This window comes from Natrix helvetica (assembly GCF_964273705.1).
Source record: "Natrix helvetica genome assembly, chromosome: 4".
Classification (NCBI taxonomy): Eukaryota; Metazoa; Chordata; class Lepidosauria; order Squamata; family Natricidae; genus Natrix; species Natrix helvetica.
The window spans coordinates 134,885,471-134,912,634 of NC_138550.1; the positions used below are offsets into that span (position 1 = coordinate 134,885,471).

The 27,164-nt window shown below is 38.0% G+C and overlaps 1 protein-coding gene across 3 annotated transcripts in view; it reads left to right on the forward strand.

Annotated features, from left to right (window-relative positions):
- The window catches only part of KCNB2 (potassium voltage-gated channel subfamily B member 2), a 240,730-nt gene extending 223,704 nt beyond the window's left edge, over window positions 1-17,026 (forward strand). For all 3 annotated transcript variants that reach the window (XM_081950552.1, XM_081950554.1, XM_081950553.1), the window contains one exon: window positions 14,730-17,026. In XM_081950552.1, coding sequence (XP_081806678.1) covers window positions 14,730-16,847 — 2,118 coding nt within the window. In that variant the 3' untranslated portion in view covers window positions 16,848-17,026. The remainder of the gene's footprint in view (window positions 1-14,729) is intronic.
- The last annotated feature ends 10,138 nt before the right edge of the window (window positions 17,027-27,164 follow it).

Here is a 27,164-nt window from a genome sequence, read left to right on the forward strand (position 1 = left end):
TTCTCCTGTCACGCCCACCAAGCCACGCCACGTCGCCACGCCACACCCATAGAACTAGTAGGAAAAAAATTGAATTCCACCGCTGGCTTCTACCCTCTTAGCCTTCCATAAAGCTTTGAAGACCTGGATCTTTCCCCAAGTGCTAGGGTAAGATTGGATAATAACATGTTAGAAAGCAGAGTTGGTGCCAGGGTTTGTTGTGTGTGTTGTTTTTAATGTTTTAATATTCTAATCTTTTTGGTTTTATAGTTTTAATATGATTTTTATGTTATTTTAACTCTTGATTGGGAGCTGCCTGGAGTTGGTGGACTATATAAATATTTTTTTATAAATTATAAACTTTTTCTTAAAAGAGAAGGCTAGATAATACCCTGTTTAGTGTTCTACGAGTGGAAACCTGAAGCCAGCTTTTCTTTTGAGATAATAATACTTAAATAAAATCTCAAGACATTAGACTGGACCAGACATTCCCCTTTATAATACTAGCCATTAAATGGAATGGACAAAAACAACAGAGGCAAGGCAGGGCACACTTGAGCAGGTCTTCTCTTAGGGCACATCAGTCCCAACACCCTAGAATTATCATGCTATATCAAAGTCTACAGTACAGTATTTAGAAAGGTGGACAATGCTGCGGTGCATAGATGTACATTATATGACAGTTTAGAAACCTTCATAGTCATCTTATAAGTTCCATGGTTCACTTGTTTACTTATCTACTTCATAAGATACTTTAGTCATTTATGAAGGGTAATCCATGAGTGACAGATAGCACATTCTCAAATTTCAATTGTCTTTTGGCTTTGGCTTGCTTAGTGACTCAGTCCATCCCACTGAGACTTTTGAATGGGCGTGTAGTGCTTTTGATGGAACTCCAGAAGGGCGCAAAGAGATTTAAAAGGGTGTTCCATTCAGAATAGAGCTTTGAAATGCATATTCATTTGAATGAAAACTACTTAGCTAATTACAAAGGTCGCTTTGTAAAAATGGATTGGCCTTATCTGTGTTTTTAGAAGGCAGCTGGTTCAATTGAAGAGGTTGGGGCGGGGTTGATACATATAGGAGAAACAGACCATTTTGAAAGCTTCTCTGTTTTAGCATTAAGGAAATAGTATGGGACCGCAGATTACGTTGCAGCACTAACAGCTGCATTGGAAAAAGGGGAAAAAAGAAATTGGAATACTAGGAAGAAAGAGAAAATGGATGGCATAGAGATAGATAAGCAAGAGAAAGAAGAGAGAAAAGGAGGGAGTTGAGCTTAGTTCCACCCACTGCTTGGCTCCCAATAGACTTTTCTTATGCTTTATCAGTGATTTATTATTATTTTTTTAAAAAGGGCCCAGTCCTGCCTTTGCATTCAGCTTTTGAGTTAAAGGACCGTTTTATATTCTGTTTCATTTTCCTCACAGAGTTCTTTGTGGTTAAAATCTGTGTAGTGAAAGGAAATCAAATTCTATTTTTGAGGCTTTTCCCCCCGGCTTTGCATCTAACTACATAAATTTAAATAGAGCTGCATTGATGTTCACAAATTGAACCAACCAGACAGCTCAGTTGCTTAGCCTTTAAAGGACTGTCAGTGGGAGATACCACTAAGGATAGTATAAGCAAAGAGGGAGTTGTCTTTTCAAAATCTGACTTTGTTTTCATGTATATAAGACTCTGGAATACTGTTACTTCTGGAAGATCTTTTTTTTTCATCAAATATTAATATACTCCTATATATTTGTTTATTTCTTGCCTCAAACCATTGTAATTTTCCAGTTCAAAGCATTAAAAAATGCTATGATAGGTTCATTAATACAACCAAGGATGTCAGTGGATGAATATTCAAAAAAATCATGATGGAAATTGTACCCATGTGACTGAAATCCCGCCTCTTTCTTATGTGTGTTGAAGCCACAATGTTCAATCCTAACTAACATTTTTATTGTTTTTATACACATTCAAAACCGTAAGGACACCTCAAATTCAGTTTTTATGAGTTTAATTAGTTGGAATTGCATAGTTATAGAAATATTTATTACCTAGGATGTTTAGTAAGGAGTAGCTGTTTGGAACAACCAACCAACGTTCAGAGCTTTTATTCAGTTTGGCTCAAGCAACATTGATGTATATGCATCGTATACATTATTTCATGCATTTCATGTTTTTGTTGTAGTAGAGCCACGTCTTCATGAATGAGTATAATATAGGAAAGCACTTCTTTTTAGTTTGTTTTAGATAATACTACATCTTAATATAAGGGACGCGGTGGTTCAGGGGCTAAGACGCTGAGGTTGTCGATCAGAAAGGTCGGCGGTTCGAATCCCTAGTGCCACATAACAGAATGAGCTCCCATTACTTGTACCACCTTCTGCCAACCTATCAGAAAGGTTGAAAGCATGCAAACATGCAAGTAGAAAAATAGGAATCACCTTTGGTGGGAAGGTAACAGCGTTCCGTGTGCCTTCGGTGTTTAGTCATGCCGGCCACATGACCATGGAAAGGTCTTTGGACAGCGCTGGCTCTTCGGTTTTGAAATGGAGATAAGCACCTAGAGTCAGGAACGACTAGCAGATATGTGCAAGGGGAACATTTATCTTTACCTTTACATCTTAATATTACAGTACATTGTATATGTTCAAGTGCATAGGGGATGGGCCAATGAGGAAGAAAGTGCCAATAACAGCAGGTAGTCCCCAACTTCCCCAATGACTGCTCAAAGTTACAACAGCACTAAAAAGATGACATTCAACCAGTCCTCACACTTATAACCAATGCAGCATCCTCATGGCCACATGATCAAAATTCAGAGGCTTTGCAACAAGCATGTTCTTACAGTGGTTGCAGCATCCTGGGGTCATGTAATTCATCATTTATTATCTTCCCAGCCAGCTTCTGACAAAAGTCAAATGGGGAAGCTGGAGTCACTTAATTACTGTGTGATTCATTTAGTAACCATGGCAAAAAGGATCCTACAAGTGGATGTGACTCACTTAACAACCACCTTGCTTAGCAACAAAATTCTGGTCCCAATTATGGTTGTAAGTCGATGACTACCTGCATATCAGATTATATATCAATCTTCTAATGGTTAAGGTACCAGGCTGGTTACTGTGAGTCCCAGGCTCACTTTCTCTGATTCCCTTGTTGCCTATCTTGGTACAAAGTCATCTGCTTTTCTTGCATCACCACATGCATCATGTAACCATTGAGTCCATTGTTGAATGGCTCTTCTGCCATAGACTGACCCTTTGGACAAAGCCGCTTGCCTGCTGCTTTGAAGGCAGGACTTTAAGAGTACTAGAAATAATTGTTAGCATGAATATCAGAAGTGGTATTCAGCAGGTTCTGACTAGTTCTGGAGAACCGATAGCGGAAATTTTGAGTAGTTTGGAGTACCGATAAATACCACCTCTGATTGACCCCGCCCCCCATCTATTCTCTGCCTCCCAAGTCCCAGCTGATCGGGAGGAAATGGGGATTTTGCAGTCACGTTCCCCAGGAGTTGATAGGTAATGGAGATTTTACAGCATCCTTCCCCTGCCACGCCCACAAGTCATGCCACGCCCACCAAGCCACGCCCACAGAAACAGTAGTAAAAAAAATTGAATCCCACCAGTGATCAATATTATAAAAATAACTATAATCAATGTTATTATTGTATATATGTCAGAAGATATACTAGAAGATATGTTAAGAAGGAAATGAAGAGACTTACAAGGTTTAATTGTATAATGTAATATAATTTATGGAAAAATGTTGCACAGATTATCTGTGCCCCAGATGACACACTGATTAAGGAAAGATGGAATACATGTATTTTAAAATTGAAAAATAAAAAACTTTTACAAAAAAAGAGTACTAGAAATAGGGAAAACGACGTGTTTGAGCCTGGCTTTGAGGGTCGAGAACCTGCACAAGCTGAGGTAAGTGCTGTAATAATAATAATAATAATAAGTTTGAATTTATTAGCCGCTCCCTTTCCAAGTAGGACTCGGGGCGGCGTACAATGGGGCATGTAAAACACAGAAAATATATAAAACACATAGGCGTACATACAGAACATACATACAGATACACAAACACGGACTCGGAGGAGGTAAACAATTTACATCATATAGACAGTTAAAAGACCCGCATTAAAATACCCCAATTGTAAAAACCCGATATAAAATTAAGATTTAACGTTTAAAATACAATTTAAAAACAGTTAGGAGGAATATGAATAATTACGATTGAGCCAGGCCAGATAATTGAAAGAGGTGGGTCTTCAGCTGTACACGGAAGGAGCGGAGATCGGAAGTAATCCTGATGTCACGGGGGAGGTCATTCCACAGGGCTGGGCCCACCACAGAGAAGGCTCTGCTCCTGGGTGTCGCCCCCCGGCACTGTTTGGCGGACGGCACCCGGAGAAGTCCCTCTCTGTGTGAGCGAATTGGTCGTAGGGATGTGTGGGGCAGGATGCGATCCTGCATATAACTAGGCCCTGTGCCATGAAGCGCTTTAAAGATCATAATCAAAACCTTGAAACGCACTCGGTAGACCACAGGAAGCCAGTGCAGCTCGCGCAGGAGAGGTGTTACAGGGGAGTACCTAGTCCTCCCCATAATCACCCGCGCGGCCGCGTTCTGGACCAACTGTAGTCTCCGAGTGCATCTCAAGGGAAGCCCCATGTAGAGAGCATTGCAGTAATCCAGGCGAGACGTCACTAGCGCATGGGTGACTGTGCGTAGGGCATCCCGGTCCAATAAGGGGCGCAATTGGCGCATCAGGCGGACCTGATGGAACGCCCCCCTTGCCACGGCTGTTACATGGTTATCCATGGACAGCCGGGCATCCAGGAGGACGCCCAGATTGCGCACCTGTTCCATGGGGGCTAGTTGGACGCCCCCGATGGCCAGAGATGGAAACACCTGGTTGAACCGGGAGGCCGGAAGCCACAGCCACTCCGTCTTGGAAGGGTTGAGTTTTAGTCGGTTGCCATCCATCCAGACCCGTACGGCCTCCAGACACCGGGACATCATTTCGACGGCCTCATTGGGGTGGTTCGGGGTGGAGATGTATAGCTGAGTATCATCAGCATACAGATGATATCCCACCCCAAAGCCACGGATGATCTCGCCCAGCGGTTTCATATATGTGTTGAACAGGAGAGGCGAGAGTACCGATCCCTGTGGCACTCCACATGTGAGTGGCCTCCGGGTCGAACTCTGCTCCCCTGTCAACACACGTTGCGTCCGATCAGAGAGGTAGGAGCCAAACCACCGTAAGACGGTGCCCCTGACCCCCAGCCCCTCTAGCCGGTGCAACAGGATACCATGGTCGATGGTATCGAACGCCGCCGAGAGGTCTAATAGGACCAGGATAGAGGAACAACCCCTATCTCTGGCCCTCCAGAGATCATCAACCAATGCGACCAAGGCCGTCTCTGTGCTGTGCCCGGGTCGGAAGCCGGACTGGCGCGGGTCTAGATAATCATTTTCCTCCAGGTGACGTGGGAACTGCTGTGCTACCACACTCTCTACAACCTTCGCTAAAAAAGGAAGGTTGGAGACTGGACGATAATTGACTAGGTCCGTTGGGTCCAGGGAAGGCTTCTTGAGCAGGGGCCTCACCACCGCCTCTTTCAAGGCGGCCGGTAGAGAACCCTCACCCAACGAGGCGTTCACCAGGCCCAGGAGCCAGTCGCGCGTAACCTCCCAGGATGCCAGTACAAGCCAGGAGGGACACGGGTCCAATAAACATGTGGTAGGTCGCAGACGTCCACGCAACCTGTCCAAATCCTCGATGGCAACCGAGTCAAACTCCTCCCAAAGCGGTCCCTCAAGACTCGCAACGGGCGTCTCTACTGAATCACTGAAAGGGGTCCATCCCATCCGGATTTGAGCGACTTTGTCCTGTAGATAATTCCCAAACTCCTCTGCTCTGCCCTGTAATGGGGCTTCCCGTGGTCTCTCAAACAAGAGGGAACGGGTCACCCGAAACAGGGCAGCAGGGCGGTTATCTGCAGACGCAATAAGAGCGGCACAATGTTGACGTTTGGCCGCTCTTAATGCCACAAGGTACGTCTTCAAATATGCTCGTACCTGTGCTCGGTCAAATTCGGAACGGGAGGATCTCCAACGACTCTCTAGGCGTCTCTTGTGGCGTTTCATCACCCTTAGCTCCTCGGTAAACCAAGGTGCCAGGGTGGTTCGTCGCCGCAAGAGAGGCCGCAAAGGCGCCACCCGGTCTAGGGCCCCGGTAGTCGCACTATTCCATGCGTCCACCAGGTCCTCCACTCGGGGGCGGGTCAGGTCTACAGTAGGTGGCCCAAGTTCCGTCTGGAACCTATCCGGTTCCATCAGGCGCTTGGGGCGGAACCATCTAATACCTTCCAGTTCCGCCTCCTCGCGGCGGGGGGTAGCACCAGGGAAGTCCAGCCGGAGAAGTGAGTGATCCGACCATGACAGGGGAATAGTGTCTAGATCCCCTATTCCCAGATCACTAGATTTAGATTTAGTGCTAGATTTTGACCATTCCAATTTCTCTGAGCAAGTCCAGATTTATAGTAAAGTCTTACTAGAAAATAAAATGTAGAGTATGTAGAAACCACACAGACCTGAAATAAAAGCATAATGCAATAAAACAGAAGATAAAGAGAGAGAAGCCTTGTTACACTATTAGCTGTTACCCCGCTGTAAAGCAATATATACACATTGTCTGAACTGTAACTAATTACTAAGATCAAAGTGTGATTTATGCTGGTGTTCTTCTGTATTTGCATAAGATAGCTCTTTCCAGTTTCTCCGTAGTCTGCATAGAGAAATGAATTTTTATTTTAACGCACTGGATTTTTGGTTAAGTTATGTTTTTACTGCCTTCCTAGGATGCATGTACATGTGAGGAGTGAGAGTAAGTAAGAGGAAGAGAGGCATGACGTATCATTTTAAGCACAGTCATCTGAGTATTTAATTGAAACAAAAATTATCAAGTTCCAGAATTTTTAAATAACATGTGAATGAAAAGTAAATACATTTTTTTAATTATACTGATCCATGTTTGAAAAAAATGAATGAAGGGGAATAAAAGCAGCTTGAAGAAAGACTTCAAGAAACAAAAAAGCAGCATAAAGAAATAATTGTATTGTACTTTTTCCACACAATCAGAAGCCTTTATTGTCTCAACTCTCCTACTTGATGAAGAGAGATCTCTGAGTATACAATATGGGCTTCAAAATTAATAGACTCTGCCTAGATGGGTACATGCTGGTCTAATATTATTTAAGGTAAAGGTTGGTTCCCCTCGCACATATGTGCTAATTCAGGGGTGTCCAAACTTGGGAACTTTAAGACTTGTGGACTTCAACTCCCAGAATTCCCCAGCCAGCATGGCTGGCTGGGGAATTCTGGGAGTTGAAGTCCACAAGTCTTAAAGTTCCCAAGTTTGGACACCCCTGCGCTAATTGTTCCCAATTCTAGGGAGCGGTGCTCATCTCAGTTTCAAAGCCGAAGAACCAGCACTGTCCGAAGATGTCTCCGTCATGTGGCCGACATGACTAAACACCAAAGGCGCACAGAACGCTGTTACCTTCCCACCAAAGTGGTTCCTATTTTTCTACTTGCATTTTTACATGCTTTCGAACTGCTAGGTTGGCAGAAGCTGGGACAAGTAACAGGAGCTCACTCCATTATGCGGCGATAGGGATTCAAACTGCCAATTGCCAACCTTTCTGATTGACAAGCTCAGCGTCTTAGCCACTGAGCCACCATGTCCCTCTAAACATATACTAGCCATATACTAGATTAGACAAATTTAGAAGACCTACTTTTGGGTTCTTTAATCATTTTTCCTAAAGATTACTCATCCATTTCATGTCTATTTGGGCATTTTCAAAGGGAGAAAATAATTTCTGAACAGTTAACGTCATTTCTGTTTGTGATTAGGTTTGTTTCCACAAACTCTCACTCAACCTTTAAATGATTATGCTTCAGAACAACAGATAAATAGTAAAGCATGTTTGGCAAGCATTCTTCTTCAGCTTGTATAATATATATATAGTTTTTTCACAATGCTTCAGAAATGTTCTTTTAAAGATTGTAATAAATTGCTTCTCCCCCCCCCCCCCAAAGGGGCCCTCCATATAAAGTACTTAGTAGTAGTGTTACTGTTATCAAAAATGAGACCAAGGGGACTTTATTCGAATGCATAAGAAACACTATAATTAATCAATAAACACTAGGACTTAAAAAAGAAATAAAGCCACACTCAGCAATATGCCTTAAAACAAAATGTAGGGAATGATTCAGCTGCTGGTTTAAAGAAATCCTGTTCCATCCGTTCACAGACTTTTCTTGCTCATGTAGTAGTGAGCAGGACTTTTTTTCTGTCTTGTGCTAGTGTTGCAAGGCAATTATCAACAGTTGATTCATCCCTTATCATGTTTCCCTAATAACATTTGTGGGCTGAAGTAGAGAAGAACTCAGTGTGAAATGAAAATAACGGTATCGCATTCATTACCTGATACTTTATAAGATCTACACCAAAAAGAAAGAATGCTTAGAGACCAGGTGTATTTTAATTGGGGTCTCCTAGTCCAGTGATGGCTAACCTTTTTGGTGCCAAGTGCCCGAAGCACGCGCATGCATGCAGCCCCAAAATGCAATGTGAGTGCCCCCCGCGCATGTGCATGCCCCCTGCATGCACTCCGCCCCTTTCACCCATTTTTGGCTTCCTGCATGCACTCCGCCCCTTTCACCCATTTTTGGTGCAGGAGGCCTTCCAGGCCCAAAACGGGGTGCAGGGGAGGCACACACACAAACCCCCAAAATGTAATGCGGGTGGTCCCCGCACATGCACTCCACCCCCGTGCATACGTGGCAGAAACCTGAAGACCAGCTGGCCGGTGGAGGCGCACGTGCATGCATGGTAGAGTTGGGCTTGGGCAACGGCTGGTGTGCCCACAGAGAGGGCTCTTTGTGCCACCTGTGGCACACGTGCCATAGGTTTGCCATCACGGTCTTAGTCTATAGACTTTATTGAGCATTTTCATTTCACCGACATGTCTACTGATTGTTTTATGTGATGAATTTATTTTCACAGTTCAGGACTGCATGTTTTTTTTTTAATTAAAAGCTTACTGGATTGTAAAAGACAATGTACTAAAAGATTTCTCTTTGAAATCATTTTGCTTTCCCACATTGACTTATCTGTGAACAAATTCCATTGCAGTCACTAAAGCTTACATTGTATTCAGATATAAATAACTGCTGAATACAATAAAGTTGTAAGGTGTAATTGTAATGATGTAGATCTCATTGAGCTCAGTTTTTTGTAACATGCTGGCTGGGGAATTCTTGAAGTCTACACATCTTAAAGTTGATAAATTTGAAAAAAACACTTATTGAAATCCAAGCTTATGTCATAATATATAAGGTGAGGGACATCTGATACTTTTAAGTGATGTATATCAAAAGTAACAGAAGCTGGTTGGAGAAAAGTAGCAAAAGGAAGTTAACTATTGAGTATGGGTAGGGAACCTGGCATACTCAAAGTTGTAGTTTAGGAATTGATTACATCTTCCAGAATCCCTCACCTTTGGACACACCAATTATAACTTCTCCATGTTAGCAACATTTGGGAGGGCATGATGCAAGCCAGTAAAATATGTGAATTGAAAGATTTACCATCCTGTCCCTCATTTATTAGAATGTTTAAACCTAGGTCTACCATCATTATAAAGTTTCATTTCAGGTTCAATGCAGATTACTTCTATGCTCAGAAATTAGATACTGAGTTGTCAGCTGGAAAGATAACAGTGTTCTGTTTGGCATATAGTCATGCTGGCCACAGGACCACAGAAAATGTCTTCAGTCAATGTTGGCTCCCTCAGCCAAGAGATAGAGATGACCATCGCACTCTAGAGTCAGACACAACTGGAAGAGAAACCTTTACCTTTGCAAATAAGCAAAAACATCCAATTATATTCAGGTGTATGGTAACGACAAGTATTGTTATTCAAAAAAGACAGGAAGAATACACCACATTAGCTTAGCTGAGCATCCTGCAGCATCTACCACTTTACAAGTGCATAGTTTAGTCCATGGGTGTTAAACTCAAGGCCCACAGTCCAGATCCGGCCTGTGGGGTGCTTAGATATGGCCCACGGGGCTGATCTGGAAAACAGTGAAGGACCGGTTCGCGGTGCTTCTGCCAGCGAAAACAGGGCTCTTACATTGGCAGAGGGTTGCAGGAGGACATCTCAGCCGAAAACGGATCTCAGGAGTCCATGTTTGCTGGTAGGGCACTCAGGCCACCATAGGTGCCCCTGAGTGATGTAGAGCTCGCCACACCCCCTGGCCACACTCTCTTGGTTTCCCCCCACCCCACCTCACCAAGGTCAAACACAACCCTGATGCGGCTCTCAATGAAATCAAGTTTGACACTGCTGGTTTAGTCTAAAGAGAGATTTCTTTTGTGCCTATAATGATAAGAAGTAGAAAAATGTAAATGGCACTCAACAGCACAAACTCAGGTGAGTCTTTAATGACTGCAGTCACAGTTCGTTATTATATGTTATGGGTATAATGGTAGAGGAATCAAAGTCATATGCAAAGAGCCTATAATAATAATGATGCAGGGATGTCAGCCAACAACTGTCGGTCAGACTATTAACACAGAAAAGAGGGAGGGAGGGAGTTCCACTAGGACTCCAAGGACCCTCTCACAGTTACAGTTTTTGAGCCAGGTTTCATCTAATCTGTACATTTTTCCTGCATTAGTGTAAAACTTTGTTTTTCTCCACATTAAATGTAATGTTGTTGGAAACAGCCCATTGTTCAAGTCTGTTAAGATCTTTTTGGATCCTGAGCTTGTCTTCTGGAGTGTTGGCTATTCCTGGCAGCTCAGTGTCACCTGCAATTAGTCATAGAATATTTAGATTTATAGGGAGGGGAGACAGTAAAGAGATGTTTCTGAAATAAAGTATTTTGAAATTATTAGAGATGTGGGACTCTGGCACAGAATTCAACAAAGAATCCTTGGAGCAAAGGCAAGGATATAAGTATTGATAGAAAGGCTTTTTTTTTAAGGAAAAGAAGGGAGAAGAGAGAAAGAGATGTATTATTATAATTGCTATCTTTCCAAGGGCAGCTGCTGTCATGAATATCAGGATGGTATAGTAGAGACATCTTCTGGTTAAAATGGGAAAAACTTCATTGAAAATAATTTATGGGAATTCTACTAAGAATTTTCGTGTGAGATCATTTTTGTATGGTAACAAATAATATTGAAAGAAGATTCCATTATTTTCAAAAAGTGCAACATGGAAATGGCAATGCTGGTTCTAAATATATTGGTTTTCTATGTGTAATTGAGTCGTTTTCAGATATTATGTATTCCAGACTTAAACCACATGGCATATTTGCTAAAGAACTTCATTGCATGCAACAAGATTTTTCCCACAACTGTTCTAGAGCATTTTAGATGGCTCATAACCAATAGTTTTAGAAACTAGTTATTCATGGTTTTGTAAAGGTTTACCACTGCAAATATACAAATATTCAATTTATTCAATCCCACCTTTGAATGAATCATATTGTCTTCATTCTTCAGTATATGTGCATAGACTTGAGGCTTTTTACAGTGGAATGAGGCTTTGAAATCAGCCTTAGTATTGCCAGGCAACTAAGGAATCAGCCAAGGATAAACCTGAAAAATAATGATAGTTTAAAGTCATCATATATTCAATATGTCATTGAACAAGAAAACCTGCTGACAGATAATGATAGCTATTGTTGTGGGAGAAGTTCCACTTTTGTGTCCATGTTATATTATTATGATTTTGTCAAACTTACAATAGTTAGAGATTTTTGAAAGAACTTTGGTTTATGATGCCTTAAACTACATTGGAAATGTAAAACTAGAAGGATGCAAATTTTCTGATTCAAGGGGTGAAAATAAGGCCCAATTAATAATACTTGAAAGCCAGTGTTGTTAATACAATAATACAATAGTAGAGTTGGAAGGGACCTTGGAGGTCTTCTAGTCCAACCCCCTGCCTAGGCAGGAAACCCTATACCGTTTCAGACAAATAGCTATCCAACATCTTCTTAAAGACTTCCAGTGTTGGGGCATTCACAACTTCTGGAGGCAAGCTGTTCCACTGATTAATTGTTCTAACTGTCAGGAAATTTCTCCTCAGTTCTAAGTTGCTTCTCTCCTTGATTAGTTTCCACCCATTGCTTCTTGTTCTACCCTCAGGTGCCTTGGAGAATAGCTTGACTCCCTCTTTTTTGTGGCAACCCCTGAGATATTGGAACACTGCTATCATGTCTCCCCTAGTCCTTCTTTCTCTTAAGCTAGACATACCTAGTTCCTGCAACCGTTCTTCATATGTTTTAGTCTCCAGTCCCCTAATCATCTTTGTTGCTCTTCTCTGCACTCTTTCTAGAGTCTCCACATCTTTTTTACATCGTGGCGACCAGAACTGAATGCAGTATTCCAAGTGGGGCCTTACCAAGGCATTATAAAGTGGTATTAACACTTCACGTGATCTTGATTCTATCCCTCTGTTGATGCAGCCTAGAACTGTGTTGGCTTTTTTGGCAGCTGCTGCACACTGCTGGCTCATATTTAAATGATTGTCCACTAGAACTCCAAGATCCCTCTCACAGTTACTAATTACTACTAATTACTATTACTACTAATTACTGTTAATGGATATAATGCAGTGTTTTTAATTTTTAACATATTTTCAAAAATAAATGATGCAGATGTTTGACCATACAATAATTATTTTACAGAATATAGCTATTTTGCATCATACTCAATAAGTTACTTAGAATAATTTTTCCTAAATTTTCATAAAATTGTGTTTGTGTGTGTGTGTGTGTGTGTGTGTGTGTTTCATTCTATTCACAATACCTTCTCAGATCTGCAAAAGCTTCAGTACTTACTGAACTGTGATGAAGGTTAGGTGACCTTGAAGTTTTTATCTGGTAATTAAGCTGTTTTAAAGGGTTCTATAAGATTTGTCTATTTATACATTCATTGATTAGAAGTATATTCCCATTTTGTAGACAAAATCAAATAGCATACATAGTTTGTTCTCCCCTTCATTGGGCTGAGAGACACTGGCAGCTTCCTAGAAGATACTACATTAATGTGGATGGGCTAGCCTTACCTGAAAGAAAGAAATAATAGTTTAATTTAGCACAATTTTATCAAAAGTTAAGGTAAAAGAATGCAAAAGACCTGTTAACATTCTGTTTTTATATTATTAAGTAACACATAACGTTGATGATAGATAGATAGATAGATAGATAGATAGATAGATATAGAGATGATAGATAGATAGATAGATAGATAGATAGATAGATAGATAGATAGATAGATGATAGATAGATGATAGATAGATCTCGTACATCTGAGCCTATTTTCGTATTTTACCTGGAGAAAATTCATTCATAACTGTCATCTTCTTCTTAAACAAGTATGCTGATGTAGTTTTTTTTAAAAGTTATTAAAAACCTAACTTCATAAAATTATATACAGTAATTGCTAAATTGTAAGTATCACTAAGTACTAACATTAAGTCCATGGGGAATATTCAGCACTACAATTGTGGACAGCTCAATCAAATATCTGTATGTTTTTCTTTTTAGCATTAATACTGAACTTTGATCTTACATTTTTGTCATTGCTTTTAATGTTAAGTTTAAAAAAATTAAAATTAGGCATGCAGCCTACAACATTTGATGGCACTAAAATAATAATTATTTTGTTATTTTTGGTTTGTGGCAATTTTTTATTTAAAAAGGTCATATCTTTTAATATACCTATTGAAATTATTTTAGAATGATTCAGAATGACTCATAGCCAGCCTTCATTAAGTCTTATACTTACACTTCTGGCCAATGTAGCCAAATACACAAAATAAATTTCGAGGCTTTCCCAAAACTGGCTTTCTACTTGCTTTTGAAAGATAAAGTTTTAGTTAGAATGTTTGTAATTAAAAATGTGTCCAGTGTACATTTAACAGGAATGAATTCCAGTTGCTTTTTTTTTTTGTTACATCAAACATTTACTGGGCACTCAATATAGGATAATAATGGGAAAAAATATCTTATCTGGCTATGAACTGGGAGTTATGGTCTAAGGTACTATTCTTGGAAAATAGCTGATTGAAAAAAAGCTGAACTGAATAATCTAATTAAGCTTCTGAAATAATCTGAGTTGTATTAATGGATCTTATTCCCAAATATGTAGACCTTTGGAATTATTTAGGATAGCATTGTCGCATAAGTTAGGTTTTCAGTGGATCTATTATTGTGGACCAGCACTTCATATGAATTAGTTAGGGGTATTGGCACTAGAGGAGCATATCTAATTGCAGTAAGTCAAGAACAACAACCTGTAATTCCCTGTAGAAATTCTCAGTCATCTAGGTTATGGTTGCCCCAAAGGTGCTTTTTCAGGAGGCAATGGAACTTTCTTGTTTTTTTTTCTTTTGAACACATTTCTCTTCTCATCCAAAAACTTTTTCAGCTGTGACATGTCTTTGCATTATCCTGTCAGAGCTAAAGAAGCTTCTGGGATGAGAAGCGAAACATCTTTAAAAGAAAAAATAAGGAAGTCCAATTGCCTTCTGAAACTGCAACTTTGGGATGGCCTGTAATTCTGTTATTGTGCTATTTCTTTGGTTGAAATATAAGCATTCTTTGTGATTTGTTAACCACAGTTTTCTTATTTATCTTTCTTTTTAACAGGTTTTGGCCATTGTATCCATATTGTTCATTGTACTATCCACCATTGCTTTGTCACTCAACACTCTACCTGAGCTTCAAGTAATTGATGAATTTGGACAACTAAATGACAATCCTCAGCTAGCGCATGTTGAAGCAGTATGTATAGCGTGGTTCACTATGGAATACCTTTTGCGTTTTCTGTCATCTCCAAACAAGTGGAAGTTTTTCAAAGGTCCATTAAACGTGATTGACTTGCTAGCCATTTTGCCCTATTACGTCACCATTTTCCTCACAGAGTCTAACAAAAGCGTGCTGCAGTTTCAAAATGTCCGCCGTGTAGTTCAAATATTCCGTATCATGAGGATACTGCGGATCCTTAAACTTGCTAGACATTCAACTGGACTTCAATCTTTAGGATTTACCTTACGAAGGAGTTACAATGAATTGGGTTTGTTGATACTATTTTTAGCTATGGGAATTATGATATTTTCCAGTCTAGTGTTTTTTGCTGAAAAAGATGAAGATGCTACAAAGTTTACAAGTATTCCTGCATCGTTTTGGTGGGCTACTATCACTATGACCACAGTAGGTTATGGTGACATTTATCCCAAAACTTTATTAGGTAAAATAGTTGGTGGATTGTGTTGCATTGCTGGAGTGCTGGTAATAGCCCTACCCATTCCCATCATAGTAAACAATTTTTCAGAGTTCTACAAGGAGCAAAAGCGGCAGGAGAAAGCCATTAAAAGAAGGGAGGCGCTTGAGCGAGCAAAGAGAAATGGAAGCATTGTCTCAATGAATTTAAAAGATGCCTTTGCTCGCAGTATGGAACTGATTGATGTAGCTGTTGATACTGATAAAACTGAGGAAGCAGCAAATTCAAAGGAAACTCCCGATGATAACCACTTATCTCCAAGTCATTGGAAATGGGCCAGAAGGACAATGTCTGAGACAAGTTCTAATAAATCTCTGGAGAACAAATACCAGGAAGTGAGCCAGCAAGATTCACATGAACAGCTAAACAATACAGCAGCAACCTCCAGTCCTCAACACTTGAGCGCTCAGAAACTTGAAATATTATATAATGAAATTACTAAAACTCAGTCTCAGCCTAATCTGAATTCCACCTACCAAGGCCCTTCAGTGAAACCTCCCCTCTATGAGGAGGAGATAGAAATGGAAGAGGTTACTCGACCAGGAGACGCATCTATAACAGGACCCAAAGAAGTCATCCCTGATATGAGAAGTACTTCTAGCATTGACAGCTTTGCCAGCTGCGCCACTGATTTCACAGAGACAGAACGCTCACCTCTTCCTCCATATTCTACTTCTCATTTGCAACTAAGATTTCCCATTGAGTTTACCCACTTAGAAGACCAAACAGCGAAAGATTCCCAGCTTTTACCATTTATGAAAGATAAAATGTTTGCTCCCAGGGATACCTGCTTTGATTACTCCTCAGTCAATACAATGATGAGCTCTGAGAGCTGTCCTCATCCTCTCCTTCATGGTCACTTTCACTTTGACAATGCCATGGAGAGTCCCAAAAGTTCTTTCAGAGGAAGCAACCCTTTAAAATCAAGGTCTCTTAAAGTTAATTTTAAGGAAAACAGAGGTGGTGCTCCACAAACCCCACCAAGCACCACAAGGCCATTGCCAGTGTTGGCAACAGGAGACTTCCTACAATATACTCCTCAGCATATCAGCACTATCCTCTTAGAAGAAAATTCACCGGAGGGGGAAAGGGCCCTGCTGGGTGTGGATTCTTCTGGAGCTTCTAAGCAAGCATGCCCTTTGTTCCCCAAGCAGAAACGTTTTTCTTTCCCTTCCAAAGAGAGAAGTTTCACTGAAATAGACACTGGTGAAGAAGATGACTTCAGGCAGTTGGATATCAAGGCAAACTGCTTTGGGGATAAACTTAAGGATGGGAACTATGTAACAGGAGACTCTGAAGTCAGTTCTTCTTCTCCCAAACATTTGAGTCATAACTGCACTCAAGACATTTATCATGTTGGAAGGGAAATAACAGGGGACAATAATCAAGAAGGTCACAAAATGGAAAACCATTTGTTTTCCCCAGAAATCCATACAAATCCTAGTGATCCTGGTTACTGTCCCGCCAGAGAAACCAGCATGTGACTAATTAGGACAGCAATAATGACAAACCCTATTTCTTAAAACTGGAATTAGCAATGCCTACGAATTAAAAAAGGGAAGCCTCAAAAGTAAATAAAATATTTTTGCATGGCATGAAGAGTTGCTTAGTTTAAGTACAATTTAATTTAAAAGCAAACTTTTTTTTCTAACAAAAGGTAAATCAGGAAAAATGCAACAAGAACTGAGTAAAATAAAATGCTCTTTTCAGAGATGATCTGCAATGCTTAACACTGTTAATACTTTCATTTATGGTTGTAGATAATTTTTCCTTTTGAATTTCAGAATTTGCACATGAAAGGATAAAATGTTGATTCATATGTTAATAATAGTGTGAAATAAGGTGCTTTGAGTCTGCAAAATGCACATTTTGTAAATAATTTGAATTTGCTGGAACATCTCCAGTTATCAAGGATTTGTAAAAAAAAAAAATCAGGTTTCTTGGGGCAGATACTTTCTTCAAGTCTACTGCCTGGAGGATTTGTATAGACTTATGTTGCAGAATTGCAGCTTATTCTTAGAGCATCTTACTTATCTTGTTTTCTCTTTAAATCCCCATCCAATGTACGCTGTTTGTTTAAGAAAATTGCAGTGTTTTCTCATTTCTTTGTGAAGTGAACCATAGCTTCAATTATTTTTATTTGCAGAGATGTCACGGATGCACTTGCAGCTTTTGGGGGAGGGGGGGGGGAATTCTTAAGACTGGGCAAGATTTAATGACCAGGAATTGAACTTTTGTTATACCTGCCAAATTGAAAGCAAACAAAAAACCATTACAAGAAATACAATTATTTTTATGGTAATAAAATGTGCCAAATGACATGAAAACTGATTATTTTATCCTAAGACTTTAACAATGTTGTGATGTTGCACTATTGTTAAAATCTTACTATTTGTAGACTTCTTGTTATTGTATATCTGCTGTTTTCTTTAACAGTAGTGTGTCATTTGCACATCATTTTCACCCCCACTTTAGTTACTATTTGGTTTCAGAATGCTGTACCAATATCATTCCATGAATCAACTGAAAGAATTGTCACATATGAGAAGTCAGAAAATGTATCTTTCAGAGGAGATTATTGAAGTTCACACACTGTGCAAAGAAGTAATGCAGAGTATTTTTGTTTAGCTTAGAGTCTGCTGTGGCCACAGTGATCCATATACTGTGGTATAGGGCTTAAAATGTGTAAAACCTGTAATTATGCTTATTCAGCAAAACATCTGAATGTCTCAATTTTGCACAAGGAACGCTGAATGCAGATAGGTTCACTCATAATTATCACCATTTCCATGTAATTATAGCAATTAACATTCAGAAAATGAATATTTTGAAACCTCCATTGTTCATCTTCATCATATCTCTTCAATCACAAGCACTCTAGTCAATCTCCCCCCCCCCCCCCCGATTTCTATAACTAATTCTGCTAATAAAGATTTAATGCATTAGTTATTTTAGAACCATAAATTTCAGTAGGTTTAAACAGCATTTTAACTGTGTTACTTTTTTAAAAAAAAAACACCAACTTTACATATTTCTCAGTTACACTTATTCTGTAGGGCCAGGGAGCACAATTGGAATTTTAGGAACTTGGAGGAATTCAGTGGGAGGAATAGAAGTACTGTCAGCTAGCAAAACTCACTTAGGTCAGTCATTTTCTCTAACAGTCCAGTTTACAGCTATGTAGTGTTCTCTTATGGGATGAAGTAAAAACAGATCCCTGTGTTAGTCTAGGAGAAACAAAAGGATATAAATCTAACAAATAATATAATAAACCACATGATACAAATGAGAAGATATCTTCTATTGCTCAACAGATCTCTTTAGAATTATAGTTTAGCTTTGCCAATTTTCCATAATGACAATAGGCAAGCGACATATTTTCAAACAAAACAGGATTGCAGCCTTCCACCAATGTTATTTTCTGACCAATCCAAAGCCTTTTTTATGTTTAAAAAATGCATGATACTAAAGGCCCACACATGGCTTTGCAAGTGCCAACCCATGTACTTTTGTTTCCAGTTAAAAAAAGATTTTTAAAGCACATTAAGCATTGAGGAAAAACATCTATTGCTGATTTTTTTTTGTATAGATAAAAAAAGCTCAAAATTTCCACTAAACTTTTTAAAAACACAATTTTTATTTTGTTATTTTCACTAAAACAGCTTTCAGTGGAGAAAATGTACTGTACAGCTCATGAATTTTACTTCTCCTAAATACCGTTCCACAATTGCAAACTTATATTTCACTCTTTGGACCAAATATTAAGCACAGGAGATTATGTTTCAAAAAATGTTTTTTAAGTTCCTCTTAAGACTTCCTTTTTCTATTAAATTATATATCTTCAGATTCATATTTTATTAATTTATATATTGGGGCTAAATGTCATTTCTAAAGCAGCCAATGTCTGGTCATTAAGTCTCAAAGTATTTATTAGTTGTTCATGAAAATCAAATTACTTTTATTTTTGCATAAGATTTGACTTAATTGCATGGCAATCCACATGAACTGTTTCAATCATTATATTTTGTTCCATAAAGCTCCTTCATTTGTTTATCTTCTTTCACAGTTAGATATTCCCATTAATGGAGAGCAAATGCTAGCTAATAATTTTTTAGAGATGTTGTTTTATTATTCCAGTTTATTTGTTTATTTATGTCCCTACAGTTTCTGCCTTTATTCAGACAATTAAGTAACAGTCAAAAATAAAAGCTAAATGAAATGTTAGCCTTAGATTGAAAATAGCAGCTTGCTCAGTAATTTCATGAAATCGTGATTTCCCTCATAATGTCTACTCAAAGAAAACTCTTGGAAACTACCATAACTTCTGAGTTAAAGATCTAAAGTTCAAAAATGAAAATGTGGTGCTTCTCAGATTGAATAATGAATATCTTTCTGTCTTTATAGTCCTGATGTTGTATCACATGACATGGACATTTTAAGTTGCTATCTTATAGATTAAAAAAACTAGTGTATTTTTTTAGATGCATTGAAATGTAATCTGTTTCCCATACCAAGTCTATTCAACTATCGTTTCAAAATTGTCTGCTACTGAAAATATAGTTTTTAAAATCTCATTTCAAATATGTTTGCAAAATAATTCAACTGCTGCTACTGAAAGCTGATCATATGCTTAGGGAAAAAAAATGAAGATTTATGAATTGCTCATAATAGTAGTAAAATAAAAGATGCTTCTTTCGTTCTGTAGAGATACTGCTACTAAATGCCATGTACTCTTATTGTAAAGCAAGTGTTAGAACCAGCACCTCATTAAAACAGTGACTCATTCTAAGATAGAAATACAGGATCTATGATTTTCCTGTCTACTGAATTTAAATTCTCAGCTATTTATTTTTGGCCATAATGGCTAGAATTGCTGGAATTGTCCAGCTTCACCACTCCAGCAAAAAGAAAAAAGGAGGGGAAAGCCATTTGATGAATGGCACCCAAGCCACTAGGAAAATATACCTACATTTTCCTGTAAATTAGGAAAGATTGTTACATTGTTTTATTTTCACAATCACGGGATTATGAAATACATTAATGATTAGCCAAAAGTCATTAAATGGCTGGAATCCTATGGAGAGATTTGAATCCAAACGTATCCCACTCTATACTCTAAACTAACTAGCTAACTAACTAGTAAACACTAACATTTTTCATCCCCTATTGTCTAAAATAAAAAACATATTCACACAGAAAACTTTTGCTTGATTTGGATATCTGTGTCACATAATCAATAAGTCAATCAATCACATGTGTACCAAATATCTTAATTCACCAAGGTTCATTTTTCATGATTATTTCAAAGCAAGCCACATTAAGCTGAAAAAAAAAGAATGGAATGTTTTCTTCCTTTTAAAGTATAGAACATTTATCATAGAAAGTGATTGTAGTACTCAGCTAGGATGGATGTATATCTGTTTTTTTTTTTAATTCTGCTGTAATTCTGTAAAATATTTGGTCCACTAAATGTCTTGACAAAATTGCTGAGCCTAAGCCAGTATGGAAAAAAGGAGAAAGAAAAATATAATTCTTGTGAGTATGCGTAACATGTTTTTTAAAAATTATTTTTTTATATATTTGCTTGTTAATTATTGTAGCAAAGAGCAATATTATTTTTTTTCATTCCAATCCTCATATATATCTCAATTAGAATTGAAACCACCCTTTAAAAAATATCAATTAATTAAGTGGTTAATGCTTGAGCATTCAGGTTCATTCTTCTAGCCAAGTTTGGCTGGAGTCAATGGGCAAAAGAGAGAACAAATAAAAGAATCATATTTACATTGTTTAAAATGTGAATAAATAAATATGTCCAATTCACAGCAAATTTTCAAGGAAGGAAAACAAAAATTATCTATAATAAAATGTTTACAATCTGGTCTTAAACACTTCTCTTCTACTCTAAAAAAGGATATAAGCAGTTTCCCCACTTTTCACATTCATCCATTGTTTTGACAAACTGTCAGTCTAAGCTCAGGGCTGTCAAACTCTTGGCCAGTGGGCCAGATGCATCATGTGCTGGCCACACCCATGCCTGTTTTAGCAAAGGGGGGAAAGTTCCAATGTGTCATGTGACACCGCCATGACAATGTTAGTTTGATACCCCTGGTCTAGCTCTTATCTCAGTAACAACAATAGTTGTGCAAAGAAGAAATCAGTCCTTTAGATGCTGCAGATACAATCCCCAACAGCTCTCACTAGGCCATGTCAGCCTGTGTTGTTGAAAGCTACAGTACTGGATTGCTCAGGTTCCCCAGCTTATTTATTGCTATTAGAAAAATAGTAAAACAACTGTGTATTATGCAGTTCCTCCCCAACATGGTGTCCTTTATAATTTAGCTTATTGCTCATCCACATAAAAGAGAAATCCCTGGCCTTGGATTTAAGAGTTCTTGTACATAGGGTAGGACGAAATTTTCTTTCACAAAATGCACTTCCAGATATCAATGCTGCTCAAAAAAAGACTACTGCTCTTTTCCTCTGAACTGATTACTTTTAGGAAGGGTCTGGTGCAGTTAGGTGAAAAACTGCCATACCTGCATGACCTACTGTTTGTGAGGGAAAATATCTTTTGCTCACATCTAAGGAGGAAAAAAAAGCTTACAGTAGTTCTTTTTTTATTATTATTATTATTATTATTCACCTGGTCCAGAGCACTAAAAAGAATTGCATCTCAAGTCCCTGGATGTAGAAAAGAAATTGAGACTTAACAATTCTCAGGCAAAATATGCAATTCTAGCCATGGATATGATATACAGTCCAAGTCAGTAATGGTTGTGCTGGTGATTAAATACTTAGGGATACGTTTCCTGAAAAGAATATTGCTTGTTACATTGAGATAACTGTACATAAATATTAAATGATGAAGTTCGGTCTCATGTTTACAGGTAATATGTTATAACTCATATTTGTTTCTTATCTACAAGTAGCAGGGATTCCATTTATTAGAATTTAACATTGGTTTCTTCTGAATGCTACAAATGCTGAAAGGGGGAAAAGTACAACAGTAGATGATGATGATGATGACGACAACAACAACAACTTCTTTTGCCACAATATGTCTTTACGATTCAATTTCAAGGAATGGCAGCATTTTATTGTGAATTGCTAAATTACTGTAACAAGTTATCCTTGTTTTTTGTTTTTGTTCTTAAAACTAAGAAATGTATTTTCAGTGGGAGATAAAGACATACACATCTTGTCAAATGTCCTTCTACTGCTTTTACAAATGTCCCATATTTTAAAATGGAAAATTTTGCTAGTTTTGTTGAACATATTATTCATCTTTTAAGGACGGCTGCTGGGCTGAAAATAATACTCATATAAGACACTGCAAGAGTACTTGCTTGCATTATTTATTAGGAATGACTTAGTTTCATCATTTTGTATGCCAGCTTACCCCTTCTGTCGTAAACCATTAATAGAATTTCACATATAATAGCATTCATTATCAATGTGTTTGTATGAATGTTTCCATCTCAGCTTCATTTTAACATCCTGAAAAGGAAACATGATGTTTCAAAATTTTCCTTTCCTATCCTTTTCTTTCTTTCTTTCTTTCTTTTGAATTCTGTTACATTTGCTGATCAAGTAAATATTTGTGCACAAATCAGCATATAAATATGCATGTTGTAGCTGTATTGTACAATTGTTCAGCATCAAGATACTTGTTTATTTTCTGTCAAATGTCTGTAAAATAAATGGCATTGTTCTCCATTTCCGTCTGCCAGAGTAAGCAGAACAGTAAAATAAATGTGTAAATGAGTCATCTGTGTCTCATTTCAGTTCTCTGCATGAAGCCCCTTTGCCTTCAACATTGCATACATATCAAAGTCCCAATCTACAGCAATTTTTAGTTTCATTTCAAGGAGTAGGGGAAGCTGTAGGAAGAAATTTAGAATGCTGAGAAATAAGAGAGACCTCCCATTTTCATCACTTGCCTTTTCTTTCAATAGTTATGTTGTAGACTAAGCATGTTTGGCAGGAATTGCCATGAGACTTTTCTGGAATCAAGCCCTGAATTAGGGGGCTAAGCCTAATTATTTGAAACAAGGCTTACTTCACCATTCCATTTTACAATAGCCTTTCTTTTTGAATAATTGTGGTCTTACATTCTTGACCTGTGCTTGCCCTAAATCAGCAACAGCAGGACTGCAAAATATTGCTGGTTCTACCTTATGAATTTAGCTGTGAAGAAAGGCTGCCAGGCCATCTTTCTCAGAAATGGCACTTTGTTTTGGGCTGGTTGCCATGAATCAGGCTGCTGCCTTAGGACTGGATTTCAAGTACCCAGTGTGGCATCCCACATACATATGGCCAACTCTCATCAGGCTCCTTATCTGATTTTAAAACAAACTGACTATTTTCCAGCATCTTAATTTTCAAACATGCCTCTGAGCCCCAAATTAGTTCCATGAGCATTTTTGGAATTTAATGTTTTAAAAGATCCCTGGCCATAGTATGATATTTGTAAGTATGATAAGTAGCCTACAAAAATAGCAAAAGCAACATTAGAATAAAGTAGGGGGGAAAGCTATACAATTATCAGTTAATAATGTGATAAATTTATGCTTTGTAACCAGTTATGTTTCCTATGGCAGTCATTTCTTCAATGACAAGGCTCCCCAATAGACAACAAAAGATGGAAGACCCCTATCTTAGGGCTTCCTCAGTATCATTGGAACTTGTGTATCACTCTCTTCAGTAGGTTTATTGTAATCTGGTACAACAAAGACCTGTAGATCTCATTGTGTTCAATACAGAAGAATTATTTATAAAAGCATAATTATTTTACCTTTACCTTTTTTTTTTTGCAATGTACCTTGAGGGCCGGGAGGAATTCTGGAAAGACTAGGTAAATTAGACTCTTTTCTACTTATTAAGCTGTAAATGGCCTCAGTGTGATCAACATCTGGAGAAAAACATTGTTCATATTGACAATTAACATCTTAAAGTCATCACCAGCTCATGCACCAGCCCCTAGCTAATCGTGGATGATCTCAAGAATAACTAAGCAGAATTGGACTTGATTAGTATTTAGGTTTGATTGGAAAGTATATCAAACATCCCTTAGGAAGGCAGTGGCAAACCAGCTGTGTGCATTTCATGAATAAAGACAAATATACGTGTCCCTGGATAAAGTTGCGGGACCCAATCTGGGTCGGTCACTAGGACCAGAGGATTGGTTTTTTGAGCTTTCAGACTCTTGCTGGAGTCCATCCTCAGTTCCCTGTGGATGGGTTCCAGCATGAATCTGAAAGTTCAGAAGACTAAACCTCTGGTCCTGGTCACTGACCCAGATTGGATACTATTTGCTCCTGTTCAGAAAGCAGCACTGAAGTCATGTTCAAGAAAGTATTTACCTTAAAACTCATCTAAGATTCTGTTGCTGTGAATACCATAAATTAATTTTGTAGCTGTAGTAGTAGTAGTATTTTTTTGGTTTCAGAAATGTGTTAATTAATTAGGTGACACTACCCCCCATCCCCTGCCAGTAGGAACTGATCAGATACAAACTTAGGCAGTCAGGATGACAAATGGAAATATGCCTCAAAACCTATTTTCAATTTAATCCTCCCATTTAATTTAATCCATTATTCCTGCTATTTTGACACTGCAAAATTACTTAGTGGCTTGTTGTTGCAGGACTGTGCATTTTTCTCAGGAGGCCACTGAATACAGCACTGGGTACAATGTGGCTGGTAGTGTTGGACAAGATCTCTATCACCCCTCAGCATTGGCCATGCTGGCTTCAGTCAAGGGAGATGAAGTTCAATATCTGAATGATGCCTGCATGCTAAGCAACTCTGTTATATCGTTTTTAGGAGTTATTCTGAAGTTCATAGTTTTAAAAAGAGTCCACATGAGCCACTACCATTCTAGAATTTCTAATGAAATGAAATCTGAAAGAAAGCATTTTGACATTGCAGTAACAAAAAAAAAAAAAACCAGAATGCTTCTCTAATACTTTTTACCAACAGCTTGCATCCATATGTAGTTTTCAGATATGTTAGATACAGTATATAGTTGAGTAAAATAAGTAGCTAATTAATTATTTCAGGTTAAGAACAATGGTATTTGTAGTCCAATTCATCTGGAGAATAGGAAATTTGAGAGTCTGCTTATTATTCAATGGCAATTCATAAACTATCAGGCTGACTAAAAAGATCCCAAAATTCATGTATTCTACTAAAATTCAACTTGATTTCTGCAATTGCTCAAAGTGTGCCTTTTATAGCTATAAAAAAAGGGAGGGGAAAACATGTTCCTAACTTTACCTTCTATCTTGGTAAACATTCTAAGTAATGAATGGAATGGAGTAAGCATCTTTTGTAGATATATATTTATGTTTTATCCTAAATATATAAAAATTGGATTTATCTAAATGCTGAAAAATATTGCATATATGATTGGGATCGTCTGAAGAAGAAACGTAAGTTTAGCCTGGATATGGGGGAAAAACAGAAGCATAAGAAGACACTTGAGGTAGGTGATTTAATTTATTTGTTAAATTTTTATAACTAAATGACTGAAAGAAATAGTTTAGCTACCTCATCCTTTAGATTTTGATAAATAAAGAACTACATTAACCATACAAATTCATTTTAAAATGTAATTTTTGATTCAAAATGTATTCCATGAGATTTATTGTTGCCATTAATCTCCCCATAATATTGAGTTTAAAAGATAGTTATGGAACAATGGAATGCTGGACATTCTTAGGAATCATATTTCAACCCTATCTATACTCCAAAACTCTAAATAATCCAGAAATAATGTATAAATAGGCATCACTGATAATTCTACCCAGGATTGGAACTCTATCCATTTTTTTATCTGTATCGTGTTTGCATATATTCATTCAAACAATCACTTTGTATTAAAAAATATTTTTTAAAAAAAGTTAATTTAAATATGCCCTTTGACACATTTTTCCTTTAGATACGTCCCATTATTTCATTACAGACTGCATTATGCTTCACATTTTTATAAACTGTTCTGAAATAAAACCTCAAATAAATCCAACATCCAAAAATTAATTGTACTCCTATATTTATTTTTACATAGGGTCTGCCATTATATCAATTCATAGTGAAATAAACCAGTCTGATTTCACCAATCAAAATACAGGTGGTACTCAACTTTCAACCATTCATTTAGTAATTGTTCAAAGTTACAACAGCAATGAAAAAAGTGACTTATCACCATTTTTCACACAACTGTTGCAGCATCCCATGGTCACATATTTATGAAAGTTGTAGTATCCGGGAGTCATGTGATCACCTTTTACGACCTTCTGACAAGCAACGTCAATGGGGAAGCCAGATTCAGTTAACAACTGTTACTAACTTAACAACTGCAGTGTTTCACATAAAAACCATGGCAAAAAAGGTCATAAAATGGGGCAAATCTCCCTTAACAACTGTCTTGCTTGGTAACAGAAATTTTGGGCTCAAGTGAGGACGTAAATTGAAGTATGACAAATGTTCTGAGTGAGAAAACAATTTGAAGAAGGCAAGTGGATATTCATGGATAAAATTTAAAAGATATTCATATTTCCCACACAAGGGAAATACTTTTGGACCCAATTTCAGTGGAATAAAGCATATGCAGCCTCAACTGTCTCATTTCAGAGCTAAATGTCCACAAAGCTCTCATTCCCTTTGGATTTCTAGAGTGTTGACATCCTACAATTGTGCTGGAAATGATCAAGAAATAATAGAATTATATTTCAGTGGCGTACATTCAATTGGGAGTGTCTGTAATGACCAGACAAGAAAGTCAACCCTTTGACCAAA